General features: G+C 37.1%; 1 protein-coding gene across 1 annotated transcript; it reads left to right on the top strand.

The window, feature by feature from the left end:
- The first annotated feature begins 3,236 nt into the window (after positions 1-3,236).
- Positions 3,237-6,257, top strand: LOC129572799 (uncharacterized). The gene has a single exon (XM_055452902.1). It carries the CDS (start codon positions 3,237-3,239, stop codon positions 6,255-6,257), a length of 3,021 nt encoding a protein of 1,006 aa, XP_055308877.1.
- Positions 6,258-11,644: the final 5,387 nt, after the last annotated feature.

Genomic DNA, 11,644 nt, shown 5'->3' with positions numbered 1-11,644 from the left:
TTCGTACAAAACACGATACATTTTTTAATAAATTGAAATTTTGCCTTAATATTCTCGGTTTATCATATGATTTTGAAAATACAATTTTGCCATTAATTAGAACAGATCGTTTGGATGAGAGTGTTGTAGAAGAGACACTTTATGTAGAAGAGAGTGAAACGGAAGGAACAGAAGAAGAAGAAGAAGAAAGTGGAGAAGAAGAAGAAGAAAGTGGAGAAGAAGAAGAATTTGTTGAATTTGAAAGTGAAGAAGGCGAGGAAGTCCTAAGCCAGACAAATTCTATTCGTAATTCAAGTAACAGTCTTGATTCACATTCTGTCGAATTAAATACCGGCTCAAACATGGTACAAACGGCGAAAGATTTCATAAGCATGGCTAACCACATGGTTGGAGCAAAGTTCGACGGTGATCCATTAAAACTAGAAAGTTTTCTAGATTCAATTGCTTTGATTGATGAATTATGTGAGGATGGTAACAAACCGATTTTGTTGAAATTCATACTCACACGTTTAGAAGGCAAAGCGCGAGAAATTATCCCAGAAAATCCAGCAAATGTTGCTGTAATCACGAATGCTCTCAAAGAAAATATAAAAAATGAACCTTCAAAGGTAATAGAAGGTAGAATTTTGGCGCTTCGTGCAGAGAAAAATAATTTGTCGAAATTTACTGAGAAAGCCGAAGAACTGGCTGAGCAGTTCAGAAGAAGTCTCATTTCTGAAGGGTTTACGAAAGAAAAAGCCAAAGAATTTGCGATCGAAAAGACAATTGAAATGTGTCGAAAATCAGCGAGAAGTGATACGATTAAAGCAATTTTATCTGCGTCTAAGTTTGATGAGCCGAAAGAAGTTATTGCAAAAATGATTGTGGAGATAAGCAATACGAAACAAGAAAGGTTGGAGGCACAGTCTCAGAAACATTTCCAAAACAATCGTGGTGGTAGAAATAATAACTCTGGTAGAGGCAACGGTCATCGAAATGACAATAATTCTCAGAGAGGTGGTCGTTCAAATAACGGTTGTTTAGAAATAATTCTGGCAACAATCATTCGAACGGAAGCGGTCAATCGAATGGAAATAATAACAATCGTTCAAATAATTTCGGCAACGGTTACAGCAATAATCATCGCGGTAATCGAAATCACAATGACAACCGCAACAACAACCGAAATAATTCAAATGTGCACACTATCAGATTTGTTTCGGGAAACGAGGACGCGTCGCAGGCAGAGCGACACGAACAAATCCCAATGTAAACACAAATGAAATCGCTGACTATGATGAAAATACTAATTTGATTTCACACAATATTTTTTCAATAAAAAGTACACTATCGGATTTCGTAACGCTTGGTAATAATTTATCGAACAGAAATTTAATTTTTCTAGTTGACACTGAAGCATCTATATCGTTACTGAGAGTTAATTCTGTTGAGAAACCGATCGAGTATAATAGTAGAGAAATTATTTCGCTCAAGGGCATTACAGAGGAACCAATTTTGACGTTGGGAACTCGTGAAATTCTAGTGAATTTCGGAAATAGTATTATTCAGCATAAATTTCATATCGTCAGTGATAAATTCCCAATTCCTGCTCATGGAATCATCGGAAAAGATTTCATTAAGAAAAATAAATGCATTATAAACTACGGTTCAATGACATTGAGCATACAAAATGGAAACAAAACAGAAACAATACCAATACAGTCTGAACTTTTAAACGGCTTATCAGTAGTACCGCCACGAAGTGAGTCGTTCAAAATTTTTCACATTAAATCAGAAACATTCCCATGCATCATTGAATCACAGATGATTGATAAAGACGTATTTATACCGACAACAATTGCAAATTCGAAAACTACTTGGATTCGAGTATTAAATACAAACGACGAATACAAGTTGATTAACACAGAAAAAGTCGAAACAAAACCAATGAATGATTATGATGTATTGAAAATTAATACAGAGAATACTGAAGAGACGGGAGATAGACTTTCACATTTACGACAGCTACTAAATTCTAAAATGCCAAATCATGCAAAGGCTAAATTGATGCCACTTTGTTTAGAATTTTCGGATATTTTTCAAATGGAAACTGACAAGGCGACGGTTAATAATTTCTATGAACAAGAACTTCACGTTCAAGATAAATCGCCCACTTATACGAAAAATTATCGCTTGCCGCAAAGCCAAAAAGCTGAAATAAACGAACAAGTTCAAAATTTACTGAAAAAAGATTTAATTGAAATCAGCACATCAAACTACAACAGTCCTTTGATAGTTGTACCAAAAAAATCAACCGACGGAAAACGCAAATGGCGTATGTGCGTCGATTATCGTGCATTGAACAGAAAATTAATTCCAGATAAATTTCCTTTGCCGAGAATTGATGAAATATTAGACGGTCTTGGTAATGCAAAATATTTCTCAGTGCTTGACTTATACAGCGGCTATCACCAAATACCTTTCACTGAAAATTCTCGAAAATTAACTGCATTTAGCACAGATCAAGGACATTTCCAATGGAAAGTGTTACCTTTTGGGCTAAACATCTCTCCAGCGTCTTTTATGCGCATGATGACATTAGCATTTTCAGGTCTCACACCAGAGAAATGTTTTTTGTATATGGATGATGTTATCGTGATAGGGCGGAGCGAAAATCATCATATTTTCAATTTAAGAAACATTTTCGAAACTTGTCGTAAATATAGACTAAAATTAAACCCACACAAATGTGAATTTTTTCGAAGCGAAGTCTCATTTCTAGGTCACAGGTGTACAGCGGAAGGCATTCTTCCCGATCCATTGAAAATAATGGCTGTGAAGAAATACCCTGTACCAAAAAATGCAGATGAAGCAAAGAGATTTGTAGCGTTCGCCAATTATTATCGGCGTTTTATTAGAAATTTTTCAGGCATAACAAGATGCATTACGCAATTGACGCGAAAGAGAATTAAATTCTTTTGGTCAACCGAATGTCAAAATGCCTTTGAATTGATAAAACAAATGTTAATTTCACCGGAAAATGGGCTAGTAATACCAACGAGTTGCTAGAAGCTGTTCCAGCTGAAGATCGAGAGCTATCCATACCGCTGTCAATGAATCCTGACAAAACAATCAAAACATTAGGCATTTTCTGGAACTCAAAATCAGACACTTTGAATTTCAATTTTAAATATGATGCCAACGAATCGTTAACGAAACGATTTGTTCTGTCTAACATCGCCAGACTGTTTGATCCGATGGGATTACTCGCACCTATTACCGTCAAAGCCAAACTTTTCATGAAGCGAATTTGGGAATGCAAATGTGATTGGGATGAGCCTATTCCATCTGAAATCGCCAAAGATTGGAAAGCATTCGTAAGTCAATTTACCGTTTTCTCATCATTCAAAATTCCTCGTTGGATCAAAACAACACCGAAAGCAAGCATCCAACTTCATGGTTTTTCCGATGCTTCAGTCGATGCTTATGGAGCCGGAATTTACATACGCTGCTTGAATGAAGACGGAACCATAACCACATCATTGCTCATCTCCAAATCCAAGGTCGCTCCCAAAATTTTCCAGACGATTCCTCGCTTAGAACTTCGTGCTGCTTTGATATTGGCATCATTGATGATGTATGTCAAACAATCACTTCGACATCATCACATCGACGCATCGAACATTCATCTTTGGTGTGATTCAAAAGTAGTTCTAAGTTGGTTAAATGGGGATCCAAATAGATGGAAAATTTTTGTCGCAAATCGTGTAACAGAAATTTTGAAAATTTCATCTTACGCTCAATGGAAATACGTTCCCACTCATCAAAATCCAGCAGATTATGTGTCAAGGGGACTTTTTCCTGAACAACTGCACGACAACAGCTTATGGTTCAACGGACCATCTTGGTTAAGCTTGCCTGAAGAACATTGGCCTGTAACATCGGAAATCACAATCGATAACTCCGAGTGCGATTTGATTGATGCTGAGTTTAAAACAGTATCGCTGATTTCCACCTCACCAGAAGAAACGCCAACCGATAAACTGTTGAATTACTGTTCCAGTTATACCCAGCTTATACGGTACACTGCATGGTTCAAACGATTCTTTTCATTCATCAAAAACAAAAATGGAACCAGCACACATCATCTTAGAGTTGATGAACTGAATTCTGCAAAGAAAAGCATAATTTCCTTTGTCCAGTCACAACATTTCAAGAAGGAGAAAAGGATACTCCAATCCAATGGCAAAGAGAAAATGAAAAGTCAGCTTTGGAAACTGAAGCCATTCGTTGATTCCGAAGGCTTGTTACGAATAAGAGGTCGTTTGCAACTAAGTGAGCTAAGTTATGATGAAAAGCATCCATACATTCTTCCGAAGGATCATCATTTTACGACGTTAGTTATCAACTACTATCATTTGAGAGCCCTGCATGCTGAAGCTCAACTTTTGTTAGCTGATATCCGCAAACAATTTTGGATTCCTGATGGAATAAATTCCATTCGAAAAGTCATTTCCAAATGCGTGACTTGTCATCGATACAAGGGAAAAATAGCCACTCAGCTAATGGCCGACCTACCAGCAGTTCGTGTCACAAAATCAAGGCCATTTTTGCACACTGGTATCGATTTATGCGGTCCCATCTATTTACGCACATCAAAAATTCGTGGAAGCAAAATCTACAAAGGTTACATCATCCTGTTTGTGTGTATGTGCGTCAAAGCGATCCATCTTGAACCAGTTATCGACCAATCGTCTGAAGCATTTATGATAGCACTGCAAAGATTCGTATCAAGACGAGGTATGTGCTCAGATATCTATTGTGATAATGGATCTAATTTAATTGGCACACGCACCCGTTTACAAACCGACCACTTTGAGTATTTGAAATCCATGCATAATACTCTCGTCAAGGATCTTGCAAACCAAGGCATTGCATTTCACTTTAATCCACCTTATGCACCATCATTCGGCGGCATTTGGGAGTCGAACATCAGAAGAGTCAAGCAACATCTCTACAGAATAGTCAATGGTGATCAATCAACAACTTACGATGAATTGGCAACACTATTGGCTAGGATTGAAAGCTGTCTAAACTCGAGACCATTGATTCCGATGTCAAACCAGCCTGATGACTTCTCCTTCTTAACACCAGGTCATTTCCTGATTGGTGATTCCTTGTTGGCAATACCTGAACCTAACCTTTTGGACAAAAAAGTGTTGCCACTCGATCGTTATAACACAATGCAGAAGAGAGCTCAATCGTTTTGGGACATCTTTCACAAGGATTACCTGAACACACTACAGCAACGTGCAAAATGGTTACAAGAGCAACCAAATTTGAAAATTGGTGATGTCGTTCTCATCAAAGAGGATAATCTACCGCCTTCAAGATGGATAATGGGTCGAATTGTCGAAACTCATCCTGGATCCGACGGTTTAGTGAGAGTATGCACAGTCAGAACGAAAAACGGCATTTACAGAAGACCGATTCTCAAATTATCACCTCTTCCAATCAACGAAAATACTCATCTTGGCGAAATGATCGATGAAAGTGATGCAGGCCCATCTACTAACACCATTCCTGCAAATCCAATCGTTTTATCCAGCCACATATCAACCAATGATTCTCATCCGATTACCATCATCGTAGAGGGTAACATTGGTTCTGGAAAGAGCAGCCTTTTGCAACATCTACAAAATCGGAAACAATTTGAAATCTTCTTCGAGCCTGTTCAAAAGTGGCAAAATTTCAACAATCACAATTTATTAGAATTGATGTACACAGATAAAAAACAATGGAACTTTCACTTCCAAATGTATGCACTACTCACGATGTTGGAAATTCATTCTGCCATTTCAAATTCGAGAGTAAAAATAATGGAACGGTCAGTCTTAACAGCTTATCACTGTTTTGTTGAAGCTGGCAAACAGGAAAAAACAATTCATCCAATCGAGTTTGACATTTTACGAGAGTGGAATCAATTTCTAAATCGCAACTTCACCCACAAAATCGATGCTATCGTTTACTTACGAACAACACCCGATATTATCATAAATCGAATCAAAAGCCGAGCCCGTAATGAGGAAATCAACATTTCATTGCAATATTTGGAGTTATTGCATCAACTACACGATCAACTTTTGATTGCGAATCAACACCTGCTACCTGCTCCAGTTATTGTTTTAAATGGCAATTTGACACAAAATGAAGTAGTTACTGAGTTTGATGCTTGGGTGGGAGAATGCTTAGATTTATATGAAACAAATTCAATCTAGTGTTCTCAGTAAAATTCAATCTAGTATTCTGAATAAAAAATACTTCAGTTGTTGTTCAAAAATTTACAAATCAGACGCTTTTTACTTACTTTCTCAACTCTACATTTTTCATTATTGCAGAAATACCATACAGACCCATTATTTGGTGGTCACTGTGGCCAAAAAAAATTATACGCCAAAATAAGAAATATTTTTTACTGGAAAAGAATGACGTCAGATATTGCAAAATTTATTCGCAATTGTAAAACATGCAAACTGTCAAAGCCAAATGCATTTATTAAAGAGCAAATGACGATCACGGAAACGCCTTCAAAACCGTTTGATATAGTCGAAATTGATACAATTGGACCGCTACCTAAGTCACTTTTTGGTAATCAATACGCCGTCACAATTATTTGTGATTTAACTAAATACTTAGTAACAATTCCAATTCCAAATAAAACAGCAAAAGAAATTGCTAAATCGATCTTTGAACATTTCATTCTCATATATGGACCGATGAAATCCATTCGAACCGATATGGGAACTGAATATAAAAATGAACTCATTAAAGAATTATGTGATTTAATTCAGATCGAACACAGAATTTCAACTGCGTACCATCATCAATCGCTAGGTACTATCGAAAGGAATCATAGAACTTTTAACGAGTATATAAGAAGTTATTTGAATGGAAATTTGGATTGCTGGGACTCTTACTTGAACTTTTTCACTTTCTGTTACAACATTCAAAAGCATTCGAGTAATGGAGAAAAATACAGCCGAACTAATTTTCGCTCGAAAACCGAATATGTTACACGAGATATTAAATGGAAAAATCGATCCAATTTATAATATCGATAATTACATGGCAGAGGCGAAATATAAGTTACAAATTGCACACGAACACGCAAAGAAAATAATAGAAAAAATAAAAAATATATCTAAATTATATTATGATAAGAATTCAAATCCGATTGAGGTAAAAATAGGAGATCAGGTAAAAATATAGAAAGAACCATACAATAAATTTAGACAGATTTATGAGGGACCGTTCGAAATTATAGACATAGAGCACCCAAATGTTATTATTAAGCTTGAAAATGGAAAACCATACAAAATACACAAAGATCAAATACACAAATATTGAAAAAAAAAATTAATAAATCATAAACAAAAGTAAAAACAAAATAAAGAAGAACGAATTTCATGAACGGAAGCAAAAGTTGAATGGCCTACAATACCAATTTTTGTCTAAAAGAAGGGGTAAAATGATCATTCATTAATTTCAAAATAAAATTCTAGTATTAAGTTTCAATCAAATGTAAAGAAAATAAAATTGAAGTTATTAGTCTGTAAGTCAATTAGATGTAAAAATAAAATAAAATAGAAAATCAAAAAAAAATTGAAAAAGAAAAAAAATGTAAAAAAAAAATACACAAATCAACAAACAAAAATCAGCATTGTATCCATTCTAGAAAAGGAGGTGTAGCGCTGGTGTGCTGCGTCACACAAGCGCAAGGTTTAGCACTTAAGAAAGAGTTAATAAAAAGACAGTTCATTCTATACACTACACATAGCTAGACGTGTCAACTCATTGCTCTCTCATTCCATAAACTATTCATACACTCATTCTGATCATTCTTTCATTCTAAAATATACCATTTATACCAAATACTGATAAGAGATAACGAAATGATGTCTTCAAACAAATTGTAGTTCTCAACCTGCTCTACAACTTTGCCGAAGACATCATTTCGTTATCTCTTATCAGTTATACGGAAAATGATAAGAAAAAAATCGCGTTTTCCGCGGTTTTTCGCGGATTCCGCGTAACTGATAAAAAATAAAAAATTTAGTGAATCTTGAGTACTACAACTTCGCTAAAGACACTAAATTGCTATCTCTAATTTTAGTAGAGTTTTGAATCAAAATCCATTCGAATATTTTCTGTGTTTTATTTCATTCTAAAGTTCGGACACTCTTATTGAAACACCCTTTACAACGAATTTTATAAATACTTCGTTCCTATTAAGTAGAGGTGTCAACGGACAAAATTTTGTCCGTCCGTCCGTCCGAAAAATTTTTGGAAAACGAAGCCAAAAATTTTTTTCGGACGTCCGGTCCGGTCCGAATGTCCGATTTTTTTTTTCCGACGGACGGTCGGACAAGGGGTTTTGTCCGAACTTTTTGAATTAATTAAAAAAATCGAAAGAAAATTGGATAAGAATACGCAGCGTATTCTTCTTTGGCGACATTTTTGCACCTTTTGGTTGGAAAACTCTCGGAAAAAAGTTCTCTGGTTTGAACCTTCTCCGATTTCCCGATTTCCCAAAGTAGTGCTTTTCCGAGACTTTTCCAACCAAAAAATGCAAAAATGTCGCTGAAGAAGAATACGCTGCGTATTCTTATTCAATTTTCTTTTGATTTTTTTAATTAAAAAAATATTCGGACGTCCGAGAAATTTCAAAAAGTTCGGACAAAACCCCTTGTCCGTCCGTCCGCCGAAATTTTTCCCCCGGGGAAAAATATAAACCCGATTTGCGGGCTTGGGGGTGGCTTTACCCCTCCAGACCAGTTGTATCTCAATGTATTTTGACGAGATCGATCGATTGGAGCTTTTCCCGATGTCAACTGACCCATTTCCTGATCCCCCACAGGGTTATTATCGATGATGCTTCCCTTACATATACATTACTCCAAAAAATGGTCTGGGGGGGGTCGGAGGGCAAAATGGTTGGGTCCAATCGATGGATCTCGTCAAAGTACTCTGATAATACCCCCTCATTTGGGGGGTAAACCCACTCCCAAGCCCGAAAATCGCATTTTAAAATATACCGTGAATCTTTGAATCATTGAAACCCGTTTTTTGGCCTTGGAGGTGGGTTTTACCCCCCCTAATGGGGGGTATTTGTTAGAAAATTTTGGGGAGATACATCGATTGGAGCTACTCCCGATGCCCTCTGACCCTTCCTTGACCGATTTCCTAGGGGGGGGGGGGGGTAAATTTTTTGATTGGTCCTTAAAAAATGGTCTGGGGAGGGTCAGAGGGCAATATGGGTGGGTCCAATCGATAGATCTTGTCAAAATACTCCGACAAAACCCATCCATTTGGGTGGGGTCAAACCAATCCCCAAGCTCAAAAAATGGATTTCAATGATTCGACGGTAAACGGTATATTATAAAAACCCGATTTTCGGGCCTGGGAGTGGGTTTAATCCCCCAAATGAGGGGTTTTGTCAGAGTGCTTTGACAAGATTTATCGATTGGACCCACCCATATTGCTCTCTGACCCTCCCCAGACCATTTTTTAAGGACCTGCAAATCAAAAAATTCACCCCCCCCCCCCTTCAGGAAATCAGTCAAGGAAGGGTCAGAAGGCATCGGGAGAAGCTCCAATCGATGTATCTCCCCCAAGTTTTCTAACAAATACCCCCCATTAGGGGGGGTAAAACCCACCTCCAATGCCAAAAAACGGGTTTCAATGATTCAAAGATTCACGGTATATTTTAAAATGCGATTTTCGGGCTTGGGAGTGGGTTTATCCCCCAAATGGGTGAGGTATTGTCAGAGTACTTTGACGAGATCCATCGATTGGACCCACCCATTTAGTCCTCCGACCCTCCCCAGACCATTTTTTGGAGTAATGTATATGTAAGGGAAGCATCATCGATAATAACCCTGTGGGGGATCAGGAAATGGGTCAGTTGACATCGGGAAAAGCTCCGATCGATAGATCTCGTCAAAATACATTGAGATACAAACTGGTCTGGAGGGGTAAAGCCACCCCCAAGCCCGCAAATCGGGTTTATATTTTTCCCCGGGGGAAAAATTTCCCCCCTCCCCTCGCGCATGTATGTTTAATATTGTATATAATGTAAATATACCAGAATATTTTTATTTATACTAAATAAACCACCTCTGGCGAAGAAACGCTGTATGGTGCAGAATAATAATAATAATGAATTGAGAAGAAAGCAAATTTTTTGATGATTTTGGATAAGTTTGTTCGTTTGACCAAAAAAAAGTTTTGAATATTCGAAAAAAGTAATTGAAATGAAACACGGGAATAAATGTCGGACTTACCGCTGGAGCCATCTGTTGGAAAACGGCGGAAGCAAAGTTATACACCCAATACAATTTACTTTAGCTTTGGTGTGGCTCTCAGTTTCTAATCAAGTTTTACTTAAAACAATATCACAATTTTATTGAAAAAAATCAATTTCTTATGTTGGGAGCGTGCACTCCGTAGCGGTTTCTATTTGTTCGATGAAACACAATTAATTTCTTTATCTTGGTCGCCAGTGATATGACTTTTAGGTCCGCCGAGCAAAATTTAGTTATACTTACGAGCTCACACCCAAATCAAGAAATTTCAATGAAATGAAATCAAAATGCTTAAACTAATCTGAGTCCCTATTCTCTTTTTATGCGCCGAGCTCCTAACCAATTTAATACAATCTTTACGTTACGGAATGTTCGTGGCAAAAATAAATAGTTCACCGGTGATTCATTGTGGTCGATCGAATATCAGTCGGTACCTTTTTGCTTGGGCAAAAGTGATGAAATCAATTCGATTCTTTCGATGGCCGCTGTTGCCGGTTGTGTGCCTTTTGATTTTCTCATCCAATGTTGAATCTCAAATTGTTTGCTTTTAGCTGCTTGACGATTTCGATTTTGATGATTTTCGGCTGTACAATGGCGTCTCGATGTTCGTTCGGTTGTTCGATTCTTTTCATTCTCGTTGTATCGCTTTGCTCTTTGGTATTTACTTGTGCATCGCACGACGATCCGACTTTGAATCAGAGCTTAAAATAAAGATTCTCTTTGATTCACATTTTGCTGAAATCGAAAGGGGCATAAAAATCAACGAATTGACAAACAAATACACAAGCACACACTACACAATGCAGACAAACTATTTCTACATAGTTCTGTTGCCATGGAATGCATAGAACTTCATTCGCTATGCATTCGTATACACATTTTCATTTAGTTTGACAATCTGCTGCCGTCCATTCAGGTATGATTCAATCCATTTAAGCAATTGTTCGTTCAAGCCCAAGATGTTTAGCTTCTGGATAAACCAGAACATTCCCAGCGTAACATTGACAGAATCAAACGCTTTTGCTAAGTCGAGATAAATTGCGTCCGTTTGAATGTGTTTGTCCATCTTCGTTAATACACACGATGTAAATTCGGCCAAATTTGTTATTGTAGACTTTCCTTTCACAAATCCATGCTGGCTATCATCAATAATACTTTTAATGTGGAAGTTAAGATGACTTGAAACGATGGAATCCAAAATCTTCGAAATTACACACTGCAAAGCAACACCACGATAGTTATCAATTTTTGCTTTGATTCCACTTTTGTGTATTGGCCGTACATAAGATCGTTTCCAAATG

Source organism: Sitodiplosis mosellana, unplaced genomic scaffold (genome assembly GCF_009176505.1).
Source record: "Sitodiplosis mosellana isolate CC-2019 unplaced genomic scaffold, AAFC_SMos_1.0 Smas_scaffold_5529, whole genome shotgun sequence".
Lineage (NCBI taxonomy): Eukaryota > Metazoa > Arthropoda > Insecta > Diptera > Cecidomyiidae > Sitodiplosis > Sitodiplosis mosellana.
The sequence above is the reverse complement of the archived record's forward strand: the minus strand, read 5'-3'. Positions and strand labels throughout refer to the sequence as shown.